A 13,746-nucleotide genomic window follows, 5' to 3' on the forward strand; every position below is an offset into this window, starting at 1 on the left:
TTTCCTGTCAGGAATGGGTTTCCATAGATTTTAGTCGTCCTCTTTAATCTTTTTTAAGTCTTAATGTTGCGATTTAAGAAACCAGAGAACTAGTTTTCAGTTCTTCAACGTAAAAAAAGCAGTGTAATAAGAAATATCTGTACAGTTCAGCTGCCGAACTCTACGCTCAGTCTTGGGCACGGTCGCTCTTACCGGGGTCATCGATGGGCATGTCGACCGGCAGCTGGTCGCTCACACGTCCGTACAGACCGTTGGTGCAGACCGCCACCACCTGGACCACGTAGCTGGTGTTGGCTAACAGGTCATCGAGTATCGCCCCCTGGTGGAAGGAGAATGAATGACACCCACTTTGAAGAACCACTGACCCAATGACACCATCAACTTCAGGCAGATTTTTTCTAGAGTTGGCTGGAGCTAACTTCTACAAGCATCAACTTGTAAGGACTTGAAATTTGTGAGATCAGTGAGAGGCGAGGCCAGGCTCTGACCATAAACTAGAATAACTGACCGTTTACAGGGAGCACAACATGAGGAGCTGTTGATGTGATCACGATGCATGGTAATCAATAAAAAATGTACAAAATCCAGAGAAGGAAACATCCCTTCAAGCATGGAGCTCATAATCTGGATATAGAAATTTGGTCGAAACTCTGTCCTTTAACAAAGTGGCGGATGGTTTTGCACAGAAACTAGTGAGACAAAAATATCTGGTCTAAAGAAAGCTCAGTGTGTTACTGAGCATCTGTGGTTGAAACTTTTGTCGGGCTTTACGATCAATGCTTGACACGCGTTTAGATTTTCAGTGAATAACTTCATTTCAGCTGCTAACTAAGGCCTCACAAAGCTGGCAGACCGGCTTTGAATGGAGACGTTATCACAAACTGAGGAAATCATTTTTGATATTTTGAGCTTGTGGACTCTCCCTCTCACCACATCCTGGTCCCCGTCAGTCAGGTATATAGAAGGAGCAGCGTCTTCTGCATCGGCCTTTCGGTAGCTGACAGAGTATTTTTCTATGCTGGCGTCATACACCGCCCGGGGCCGCTCCCACGTCACCAGCAGGCTGCTCAGGTTGTAGGGCAGTGCCTGGATGTTTTCCGGCTCCGAACTGCAAACTGACAGAGGGAGACAGACGGAAACAAATAAATTAATTTAAAAAAGGTCATAAAAAATAGAATCCTTTAAATTCCAAATTTTTGTGCTGATCACTTTTACTCCCAATGCCATGAGTACCTGCTCACTAGGGCTGCAATGGTATGACATTTTCATAGTACAGTGAGATATCGCGCTCATGATTGAAAATGAAACCTTTGACCATCAAACTTTAATCAGTTCATCACTGAGTGGACATTTGTGCCAAAATTGAATAAACTCCCTTAAGGTGTCCTTGACATACAGTGTTCATGAGGATGCAACGGACACGAAATACAGTGACCTTGACGTTTGACCTTTGATCACCAAGTTCTGATCAGTTCATATTTGACTCAAAGTGGATGTTTGTGCCAAAACTGAAGAAATTTGGATCTTTTCCGACACCGAACTGCACACTGACAGAGGGAGACAGACGAGAACAAACTTAAAAAAAGGTTATAAAAAATAATCCTTTAAATTCCAAATTTTTGTGCTGACCAATTTCACTCCCAGAGTCACGAGTACCTGCTGAGGTAAGGCTGACTAAGGTTGCAACAGTATGAAATTTTCACAGTATAATATGATTACGATATGCTATGATATGATACGAAACAATATGATATGATACAATAAAATACAATATGATACTGTACGGTACGATTCGGTAAGATACAATACAATATGATAACCTTTATTGTCGCTGCAGGGAAATTTGTCTTGGACTCAGGAGCTGCACAAGTATTGCTGCCTTACAATAATAGTCCAGAAGAAATTAAAAGCATACACCATAAACACATGAAAACACATACTACACAACAGTATTACACATCAGCCATTCATGTTTTGCACATAACACCAGCACACGACAGAGCACCATCAGCAAAACACAACCCCTAAAGCAACAAGCGACATTATATAAAGTCTTAACTGAGGGTGGCAGAAATAAATTTTACAGCAATATCTTGGCTTCATAGAAACATGGTGTTATAGACTTATTATTATTATTATTATTATTATTATTATCATCAGTCACAATGACCCTGAAAGGAACGAAAACTGAAGGTGTTTTTTGGGGGGTTGAAGAAAGGTTTTATTAGTTAAATTAAAACTTGACACCAAAAGTGAGTCATTATTCTACTTTGGATTCATCTCCCTCCTTAAATATATATACCATCTCAATGGGGTGTAACCTTCACAGACTTTTCACAATTCTGCAAAAGTAAATAGATATTCTTTTCATTAGAAATGAGTCTGTACTCATTGAAATAACAACAACAATAATAATAATAATAATAATAATAATAATAATAATAATAATAATGATGTTTTACGTGGTTGAACCAGGAACAAAAACATGTGAGGACTGCAATGAAATAAAATCAGATTCATTTTAAAAGATACATTTTGAGAGTGATTCTGCCAGCCTCATATCTTTCAAGGAAATATATATAAAATCTATATTGATCAATAAAACCATATAACAGAAGTCCGATGACGTTGATGGGGTTCTTGATGTTGTTCCTTCCTGTGTTTTTAAGAGTGTCCTTCACACAGTGATTCTGGGTCAGAGTTGAGATTAGAGGAGCAGATGACAGACACTCTGAGGTCTGGATTAACCCAGATTAAAAATGGCTGAGGGAGGATGATAATAGACAAACAATGACACATTTCCTCCTCTAATGGCTCGGAGCTGAACCTCTGCTCTCACTAACCTCTGACCTTTGTCCTCTCTGAGGGATCAAAGTGAAAATGTCACGCCCGTGTGTGTGTGTGTCAGAGCTGCTGTAGAGCCGATAAAATCTGATGTGTACACATGTGATAAACTGTATTTTACCACAAATCAGATACGTATGGTCCCCACCCAGGAAAATACAGGGACAAACACTGTGAGCAGGACATCTGAGGCTGTCCAGTTTAACCACCAGAGGGCAGAGTGAGCCAGGAGAACACGTGTGAACGTGACATGAGGATCTATTCACCTGTTGATCTGTTCACTGTGGTAAAGTACCAACGTTACCGGGGCCATAGCCATCATTTCAAGTGAGGGGGACAAATTGTTCAGAGGTCTATGGAGTGATTTATCATCCTCTCGCATTCAGTTGTACCACTCCTTAGCGGCTACAGAGCCACATAACACAGCCACAGCACAGCACCAGGGACCGACTTTAGCTCTTTAAAATGATATACTATCAAAGTCTAAAGTCTTAGCTTGAGTTGACACAGAATGACCCTCGAGCATCTACAGGGTAAGCAGCCAGATAACTAAGTGCCAAATGACAACACTGAACATTGATTTAATGTGTATGTGCCTGGCGCTGCCTTCTCATGGTGCATTTACAGACTGCTCGGAAAACCGGTACATGTTAAAAACAAATTAAACGGTGGTAAGAGCTGTAAAATGTGCAGGGGACGGAGGGCACAGATACGGTAAGTGCAGGGGACATGTCCCACGCGTACCCCTTGTCCGCTACGCCCATGAATGTTACGTCTAACACCTGTGTGACACTCTGATTATGGGCTGTTCAACAGCACTGATGAGTACCCATAATTAAATATCACCATAACATTAAATTAAAATGAAAATCTGACAGAAAAACTGGAGTTTATCCTCAAAAACAGACTCGAATGTAAAAAGTGCATGAGAAGTAGTCAAACTATAGTCTGCACAGAGAGTGTGTCAGTGGTTTCGTTTTTAACCTCTCTAACTCCGCCAGGACACTGACGTCCTCGCTCCCCCCTCCTCTGTTAAATGGCATCTCCCAGGCGCACTACGTCATCAAACCATGTGATGTTTGGTATTGCCGGATTCAGAAAGCTCTCGACTTTTCAAAAATAACATTGTTTTTCTTTTATTTATTATGTATTTCGCACCAGAGCAGCCTAAACACACAAAGTCCAGAATCACTATGAGTGATGACAAGTCATGTCATGCCGTTTTTCGACGGGAAAAGTTAAAGGATTACTCACGATCTTATGCGGAGCCGTTAGCGGGGACTTAGCTGGTTTATAAAAGGTAAGAGTCTCACTCCTACCACTATTTTTGGCTGAGATATACCGTCTAGAAAGTGGGATCATAACTTTCACGTTTCATATGGCTTTATTTGGTGATATTTTATGGTGTTTCTGTGTCATAAACAACATCAGCTATCAAAATCACACCTGATTTCAATAAGGTACAATGTTTGAAGCTGGCTGAGTGTTGTTTGATCACTGATAGTACTGTTTTGAAGCTGAGTGACCGACTTGAGCAGTCTTCTTCAAATTTGAAACAAGTGTTCATTGATAGTGTGCCTACAGCCCCACAGTGTCATTTACCTGCTCAGATGAAGCCACAGACAGTTATTCATCCTGAAAATCATATTTTTTATTTTATTTTAGGCAAAATCTTCCATTTTTTACTGACTTCAGAGGCCCATTACTCTGTCTTTGTATCACCTGGAGTGTTTCTGACACTTTCACAAGAAACTTCAGGGAGTTTCTTTCTGGCAAGACCTCATGCATGCATGTAGTCATAGTGGTTCAGAAGCTACAGTCATTTTAATTTGGGTATGTCATTTTAGGTGTTTTTGCTCCAAAATGACGGTGGAGTGCAAGAGTTAATCTATGCTGTGAACGGTGACGCTAAAAGAGAACTGCTGGCTATGTAACAAACTCAGTGCTCTGTGCTGCTTCCTGTTACTGTCAAAATAAAATAGAGATGGTGGTTCCCACGAGGATAAGCCAGTTTTTCTACTTCTTGTTTCCATGTTGGATTGTTTTATACAAATGTAGAAGTCATTTTGATCCTCCATAATACAGAGTAATAAAATGTTCCTTATGCAGTGTGTATTCACATTAAACCTAACAACTCATCGCTGCAATATTCTGTGGCATTATTCAGCTGTGTAACATTTTTCAGTACACAACTTTATTCTCACTAACACCTCTTAAATGTTTACATTTATTCAACATACAATTCACATAGCTGTATATATGTCTTATGTTTACTCTTATTCTATTCTTGTTTTATTGTATTGATGTAGTCTGAAGTGGAAATCAGTGACTGAGGTATTTGACGACTTTGGAATCAGAGCAGGTTGGATTTAAATCTCCAATAAACTGGATTTAGCTTACGCGTCACCGGCTGCTTATTTCACTGACGTGTGGCTGTATTTAAAAAGTATTTTTTTCCAAAATATGTTTTAAATCTCATAGGAGTGAAAGCTGTTTGATTGCCTTGAGTTTTGTGGGAGTGGCTGTTTTTTTTGTTTGTTTTTTTACGAGATTAAAATATTCAGACAGGTGCAAAATTGTACAGCATTTTGTAGGAAATACCTCATGTGCACCATTGTTTTATCACCAGGGAGGAAGGTTTAATTTTTTACAGTTAACTGCATCATGAGGTGTGCAGGAGACAACTTTAAAGACACTCATACCACAGCATAAAAACATTCTATTCAAAATTATACTTAACCCTTTGAAACCTGGAGCGAAATCACTTTTCTTGTGCTGCTTTCAGACGCCTTTCACAAGAATTTAAACCTTTGAACCTTCCAGCACACTGGCGCAATTTCTTTCAAAAACATGGGGGGAAAGGCAAGGAGCAACTTGGTCAGAAATGTTCTACAAATTGCAAAAAAAATTATAGATTTAGATTTTATTTTTTTTAAAGTCAGTTCTTGGTTTGTTTTTTGTTATTAACTTTCTTTTCTTTTTTCCTTCTTTTAAACTAATTTTCTTGTTTTTAATTTTTTTTGTTACTAATTTTTGCTATTTTTTTGGGGCAATTTCTTCTTTCGTTGCTCATTGCCTTCTTCCAATGTTTTGTTATTTTAAAAAAAGAAAAAAGCCAATTTGCTCAGGTTTCAAAGGGTTCAGCAAAAGTACTTTGTATTAACATCAAAATACACTTAAAGTACCAAAAGTAAAAGTACTCATTATGCAGAATGGCCCATTTCATGCTATTATATATCATATTATTGGCTGCATTAATGTGTTCATCACTTTAATGTTGCAGCTGCTAAAGGTAGAACTCATTTTACTGACTTACGTACAGCTGGGTGGATTATCTATCAACATGTATTAGCTGATTATATATTATATTTTGTATTGATAATCTGATTCTGCAAAGATTAAGTTATCAAGTAGTGCAGTAAAAGGAGCAATATTTCCCTCTGAGATGTGGAGTAGAAGTTTAAAATAGCATAAAATGGAAATACTCAAGTAAAGTACAAGTACCTCAAAACTACAAGTACAAAAATAGAGATAAAAATCTGAGAGTGTAACTGCATCAACGGTTCTGAGCTGTGAACAAACACCAACAGTCTCCTGGTCTCTTACGTCAGAACAAACTCTCCCAAAAACCGCAGATCAATGTCACCTCATTACTCATCATCGAATGTAACCAGCGTGGAAATCGATGGTTAACCAAGTTGACCTCCTCTCGCTGTCACTGAGATTTTATTTGGGTCACTGAAGTTCTATTCTCGTCCCTCTGTCATTTGTGATCCACTTAGACTCTGTTTAATTAGCATTAACGTGGGATTCTTCATACTCGGGGTCACACTGAGGTCTAGAACCAGACAGCCACATCTATCTTTACATATTTCCTTTATTTTTTTCATGTTTTCCATTTTAAAAATTTCTATTTTATTTTACATCTCCAGATTGTTGCACTGTGTTTATTATTATAAACCAAACCTCTAAGGCAGATTATGTTATCTGCGAACCTACTTGACAACAAAACTGTTTGTTATTCTTACTCCAGTGAGCAAAGACTGTTTTTAAAACTGTCCTTGATGGTGCATTCAGGGACACTCAGATGTTTGTGAGCTGTCTTGGTGGAAAAAGAAATCCATAAAAGAATCAACAGAACTGTATTTATCAAACTGATAAAAGAAATGTGGTGTTTTCTTCCACTGCAAATGTTCCATAGCTGGTTATCAAGTAGCTCTCAAGTATATAGAATATCCCAGTGACCCTGAACGCTCCAAAAGGTATTTTTTAGAACAGCATGATAACGTGGCACTTGCAGACTGTGAAATTAATGTACGTACCTGGTGTGAGGACCTCCTCTGTGCCGGTGTAGGAGGAGAACACCTGACCCATGAACTGCTGCTGCTGCTCTCTGTAGTTGTTCTGCAGGTAGTCCATCAGCATCACGTATCCGGCCTGCTGCATAGTCATCACCTCGCAGAACATCTCCAGCTGCAACAAATCATATTAACAGCGTGAGCACCGTCAGCTCCTTTCCAGCGAAAAAACAAACAAACTAGAATCACTGCCCCGTGGTTGTGCGCCTCCACGAACCAATCAAGTTGCAGTTACAGTCTCCATCCATGTCAGTGAAAACATGGATGCTTCACACACAGAAGATCTATACAATCAGCACAGTTTCAAGATTAGAGTCACCAATTCAGTATCTGACCAAATGTCTCCCCTTCTGTTCCTGAGATATGACACTGAGTAATGGACAGGAAAGTGTTTTATGTAGAAAATTATGATGTCACAGTGAAGTATCACCCCGAGACTAACAGCTCTGTAAACAAGTCTGCAGAGCCGGGGCTTTTGTTGGACACAATATGGAACCTCACTGGCCAATCATCATGTTTTCCTGGGCCCAAAAGTACAACCATACTGGCAGGAGATTGCAGCTGAGATTCATAAGATAATTGAGATGGATTAAGTCTATTAATTTGCTACATTATTCTTCAGAAAAATACCTGAAACTGTCCCAGATAAAGATTTATTGAGGATACTTTTGGCAAGTAGCAGGAAAAGCCCGGTCTCACTCTGAAGTCATTGAAATCCAGCGCTTGGGCAGTGACTTGCTGCATCAGAAACCAACGACAAAGGCGTCCTTTCACGTTGGCATGATACACAGCCAGGTGCTGTTATAGTTAAACAGCGTCCAGCAGCCTCAGGGGGAAACGCGTCGGGACAAGGACGAATGTTAAGGCGATGAAAGTCAGAGTTAGTGGTGGATGGGTCCAACACCGACCTTCGCCCAGGAGAGCTGTGTTTGCATCCCATAAGATTCTAAAACCAAACCCTGATCTTTTTTCCTAAACCTGACCATGTGTTTTTGTTGTTGAAGGAAAAAAAACGTCAATTTGAGGTGTTGTACCAGCGTAGTGCTTTCACTTACTTAAGATACTGTATGTAAACATTAAATTTCCTGTGAAAATGTAAGTGTATTTTGAAAGAAGACAACTTGACACAGCGTCCCAGAACGTCATCAACCAACACACCCAGGGTACCTTGCACGTCGTACGTGGACGTGGAAAGTTCACGACCAAGCACGTCGATATGTGACGAGGTCGGAGTGAGGATGTGTTGGCAGGAAAGCTATAACTCGCAAATGGTTGCAGTTTGATCCTCCAACATGGGCACAATGGCTGGGATTGTAAATGAAATTTACTGTATAGAAAGATATGCTTTTATTTGAAGGCTTGAGATGGAAAAATGTACAAAATATTGGGAGAAATGGAAAACGCCACTGAGAAAAGTGTGACACTGTAAACCAGGATGAAAGTGAGAAATGTGCTGTGATTTGACCTTGTAACGACCTCATGTTCTCCATCCATTTTCATTTTCATCTACTTATCCGAGGCCGGGTCGCAGGGGCAGCAGGCCGAGCAAAGCACCCCAGACGTCCCTCTCCCCAGCAACACTTCCCAGCTCCTCCTGGAGGACCCCGAGGTGTTCCCAGGCCAGAGGAGATATATAATCCCTCCAGTGTGTTTTGGGTCTGCCCCGGGGCCTCCTACCAGTGGGACGTGCCCTAAACACGTTTAACTGGAGGCGCCCAGGAGGATCCTGATCAGATGCCCGAACCACTTCAACTAACCAATTTCGACACGAAGGAGCTCTACTCCAAGCTCCTCACCCTACCTCTAAGGCCGAGCCCTGACAACTCATTTCGGCCGCTTGTATCTGTGACCTCATTTTTTCTGTCACTACCCAGAGCTCATGACCATAGGTGAGGGTTGGGACGGAGATGGACCAGTAAAGAGTTACGAAAACATTAGTTAAATTACTTTCCAGTTTGTTGTTGCAGGAGATTTGAGAACTAATTGATCTAGCGCTTGAAATATTCACTAGATTAATTTGTCTGATCCATGTTCAAAAAGTGTACAACAATATAAAACAGAGAAAAGCAGCAAATCCTCACTTTAGAGAAACTGCAACCAGAAAATGTTTAGAGTTTTTGATTGATGAATGAATAACGAAATTAAATGATTATCAAATTGGCTGTCAATTATTTCATGTCCATCATCTAAGGGATTAATCTACTGCATTAAATCAATTAGTTCTCTAATTCCCTGCTACAACAAATTGGAAAGTAATTCAACTCAATTTTTCAACACTACAACAATAAAACAAAGTGTAAATCATCCGCAGCACACAGCATCAGCTCTCTGAGCAGTTTGGAAGTGAATGGGCGTAAAGGAGCCGTCCTTTAATCTGCGGGCTGCCTCCGTACCTGCTCAGGTGAGTCACTTCCCCTCCGGTTACACAACACTGACTCACACAAAGTCAACACTGCAGCACAGTCGCACTCTGAGGCCATTAAGGCCAGTTGTGGTTGTTAAAGTCGTGACTTTAATGTATTAAAGTCTGGCAGACAACCTGGGCTGGAATGTGGACTGGCTGAGACACGTCACTGAGGTCTGGAGAAACCTGGAAGACCTGCAGCAGGATAACCCACACATGCTGCCTCAACTCTGAAAGCCAATTCTTTCTCTATGATGGAGCAGTTACTTGTATTTATATATTTTCAGGTATCTGACAATAGTGAAGGAAAATAAATTGCTAAAATTAGAGAATAAAATAGAAGCAAAAAGGAAATAGAGTCTGTTTCTGGTCATCAACACTCATACCAAACATGAATAATGTCTCCCAACTTTAAATACATGTGTGAGATCAAGAGTGGCGACCATCACCATAAGTGTGAGGTGCCGTATCATGTGCAGAAGGAAGGGAGCATCTACTCATGGCTCATGCTTGTCACAGCGCGAGATGTTAACCTTAATGGCGCCCTTCTCTGCTGTAACATTCATTTAGTGTTGTTATGTGAGCTGGTTGGTGGGTTTAAGAAGAAAATAGCTCCTACATGAAACTGCTCACAACAAGGTCTGTGGATTATCTTGATTTCTGCAAAGAGATATTGATGTTGAGTTTTTTAAATGTATTTTGTTGCTTTGAGCACCACAAGCTGAGTGACATGTAGTTAAATTATCTTGGAGAGAAGGCAGACACCTCTACAGCTGATATCAGCAACACATTCAACAACTCACACCAAAACAATTAAGACTGAGCTCTACAGGTAAGGGGACAAATAGATATTTTTTTATTTTGGGGTGAACTGTCCCTTTAAGATTTACATTTGGTTGTGGTCACACACTGTCATCCGTCACCTGTTTAGTTCCCTGAATAATTAAAGGTCCCACATTGCAAAGACTCAGATTTCCATGTCTTATATAAATACTGTGAAAGTATCAAAATGCTTTTAAGTCCACATTCAGAAACTGTGCTTTGAAATGAGCCGCGCGAACCTCTGGGAAACTGTGATGTCACAACTATACTCTATAAAACTAGAAAGTGCTTCTACAGTGCCGCTGCAGTGACCACTCACTGACCAATCAGAGCAGGCTTAGCCAACAAACACAGACTTTCACCCCGGAGAGCGGCGTTCACATCCGGTAAGATTCTAAAGCCAAACCCTGTTCATTTACCTAAACCCGACCACATGCGTTAGTTGTTGGAGGGAAAAAAAATCTACGGGGTGCTTTTATTTTGAAAGAGACTATATGTAAACGTTAAATTTCCTGTGAAAACAGAAGTGTATTTTGAAAACAGACAATGCATGTAACAGGCTGAAGTTGACACGGCGTCCCAGAACGTCAACAACCAACACACCCAGGGTACCTTGGACGTCATATGTGGACGTGGAAAGTCCATGACCAAACGTGGACATGTGACGAGGTCACAGTGAGGATGTGTTGTTTTGGCTGTGCAGGAGAGGGACTGTAATGAGTAGCGTGAGTTAACACAATGCACAAAACAGTGTGGTGTCTGCATAGCTTAAGGTTTATCACAATACAGATTTACAAATGTGTGTGTGTGTGTGTGTGTGTGTGTGTGTGTGTGTGTGTGTGTGTGTGTGTGTGTGTGTGTGTGTGAGGCCTCCTGCCTTCTGACAGCTGTGTGTTCAGAGTGAATAAATCTGGTGGAAAATGACGTCTGAGCCTCAGCAGGCGTCACACCAGAGCCTTTCTATTGAAACGCTTTTGTTAGTGTGTTTCCACATGTTTGTACAAGTCTCTCTCTCTCTCTCTGTGCGTGTGTGTGTGTGTGTGTGTGTGTGTGTGTGACATTGCCCCAGGCTGAGAGTGATTGACAGCCGTACAGAAGTGGTCATTACATCAAACAAATATCAGCTCACAAAAGATCTTTACGGTATTTACGCTGAATGACATGGACACACACACACACACACACACACACACACACACACACACACAGTGTTGACAGCCTGCTGTCTCGCTGCCTCACCCATCACTTGAGTGTTTTCTGAGCTCTGGTATGATAATTCCTTCTTTCAGCTCCTTGTTTTTCTAAACGCTTATTTACAGACGTTTCTGTATTTGTGTCTTTTCATCTTCGACAAAAGCCCCAGAGCTGACGTCTGCTCCTTAAAGGACCACACCGGTGGTTTAACACGTGTTTTTAGCCAATGATCAACGAGATGCTCACACACCTTACATCAATGCTTTTACATTTTTTAATTTGCCCCATTAGTTTTTAGATTAATTACCTTCCATTACCTCAAGTTTCAGTTGATGTCTATGAAAACAAAGATGAAGCTTATCAGACATAATTCTGGAGGTAACCCATCCTGTGTAAAGCTCAGAGGAATGCTTGCTGGCTCAGTTCATTTACAGCTGATAGATGGTTTGTAAGTTTTCTTTTCCAACACGTGCTCTGGTGTGAAAACACTTTGCACTCGTAGAGACATTGCAGGATCCCAGATGTGTTTCATACAGTGGTGGGAGAACATTTTACTTATGCTGCGGGGTAGCTTGGGAATAAATATAGTTTCATCTTATTCTTTAAAATAAAACATCATAATGTATTTGTAAAATAGATCTATATTATTAAACAGAATCTCCAAAATCATTTTAGTTGTCGAATAAATGTTGTGGAGTACAATGTACAGTATTTGCAGTAGAAGTAAAAAGTTGCAGTAATTTGGCAATAAAATACAATTACCTCAGAACTGTATTTAAGTACAGTACAGTACTAAATGTGTGTAGTTTTTTCCATCACTAACATCACAATTTATCTGAGGTTGCACCACCTACCCTGAAATAAAGAGTGCTTCCGCTCGTCACTGAAAATGCTTTCCCACTTTTATGATGTTATTGAGATTCAATAAGATTGAGATTCATTCTGTTCTGCCTATAGTTTTAGTTTTGCTTTTAAATGTCCCACAGTATTTGCCACGTAAAATCACTGCTCTTACTGCTCTACCCTCAGCAGTTAATTATGCAGGAACACCTGACTTTTACATCCATGTTACACCCAAAACACACCTTTGATTAATTAAAGGACCAAATACAACCCCTTTGCCCCCTGCACCTGACTTTGCACCCAGATTATCAGATGGATTGTTTAGAGAGCACCCTTAAAGTTCAGATCATAATCTCTCTAAAGATTCTGGTGCCCCATCTCTCACCTGTTCGTCAGAGATGGCCACTGTGTTCTTAAAGACGATCCACTCGACGGTCTCGCTGCAGGGCGGCGTAGTCAGAGAGCCGTTGTAGATGAAGTATTTATCTGTGGAGTTTGGCAGGAGGCCTCGCGGAGCGAAGGGTATAGCCTCGGCGCTCTTTCCTGGACGGCAGATGAGACAGCTTTAGAAAGCACAACAGAAGAAGAGGCGAGACAGGAGAGAGAAGAAGAAACAGACGTACCATGTCTGCTCACGCTGTTGATGCCGTCTATGATGGGAGCAAAGTTCACATTGTCTTCAATGCTCGTCTGTGAAGAAAAAAACAACATAATTATCTCATATCGAGTCTAATTTCTTACTGATGAATGGAAACTGTTCATAATTAAACACCCTGCAGAGTTTAACACAGACCAGGCTCAACATGTCACAGTAGGACTTATTAAAAATCACATAACAAAGACCTCTGTTCACCGTGGAGGCATGTGAGAAACGTAAATTATATCATGATTACTTCACAGGCCTTTACTGTGAAACTTCATATAATAATGTCATACTCAGAATTTTATTGTGAAATTCATGCAGAGACGTGGCTATTAAAGGAAACATCTGTGATTTTTTATTTATTTATTTATTTATTTTTTGTCACGCTGTGTCATTGTGAGCTCTCGTCCTGACCGGTTCTGACCGGCCCTGACTGACTCAGCCAAGGTAAGTGTTAAGAAAGTGTTTTTCGGAGTGATAGTGCATTGTTGTTGTTTTTGTGTTATTTGATTGTTTAACCAAACAGCTTTAGTTGTAGATTCGGTTGTCATGTGTATGTTACTGTGGCCAGAGTGAGGAGATAACGTTAGCATACAGAGATAACGTTACGCGAGTGATTAACCTTACTCAACGTACGT

At 40.5% G+C, this 13,746-nt stretch overlaps 1 protein-coding gene across 4 annotated transcripts in view; it reads right to left on the bottom strand.

Moving 5' to 3' along the window:
* The window catches only part of ptprz1a (protein tyrosine phosphatase receptor type Z1a), a 132,551-nt gene that overhangs the window by 47,860 nt on the left and 70,945 nt on the right, over positions 1-13,746 (bottom strand). For all 4 annotated transcript variants that reach the window (XM_049574193.1, XM_049574192.1, XM_049574194.1 and 1 more), the window contains exons 6-10: positions 13,089-13,155; positions 12,851-13,008; positions 7,167-7,317; positions 931-1,115; positions 193-319 (exon numbers count right to left, since the gene is read on the bottom strand). In XM_049574193.1, coding sequence (XP_049430150.1) covers positions 193-319; positions 931-1,115; positions 7,167-7,317; positions 12,851-13,008; positions 13,089-13,155 — 688 coding nt within the window. The remainder of the gene's footprint in view (positions 1-192; positions 320-930; positions 1,116-7,166; positions 7,318-12,850; positions 13,009-13,088; positions 13,156-13,746) is intronic.

This window comes from Epinephelus fuscoguttatus, linkage group LG4 (genome assembly GCF_011397635.1).
Source record: "Epinephelus fuscoguttatus linkage group LG4, E.fuscoguttatus.final_Chr_v1".
Lineage (NCBI taxonomy): Eukaryota > Metazoa > Chordata > Actinopteri > Perciformes > Serranidae > Epinephelus > Epinephelus fuscoguttatus.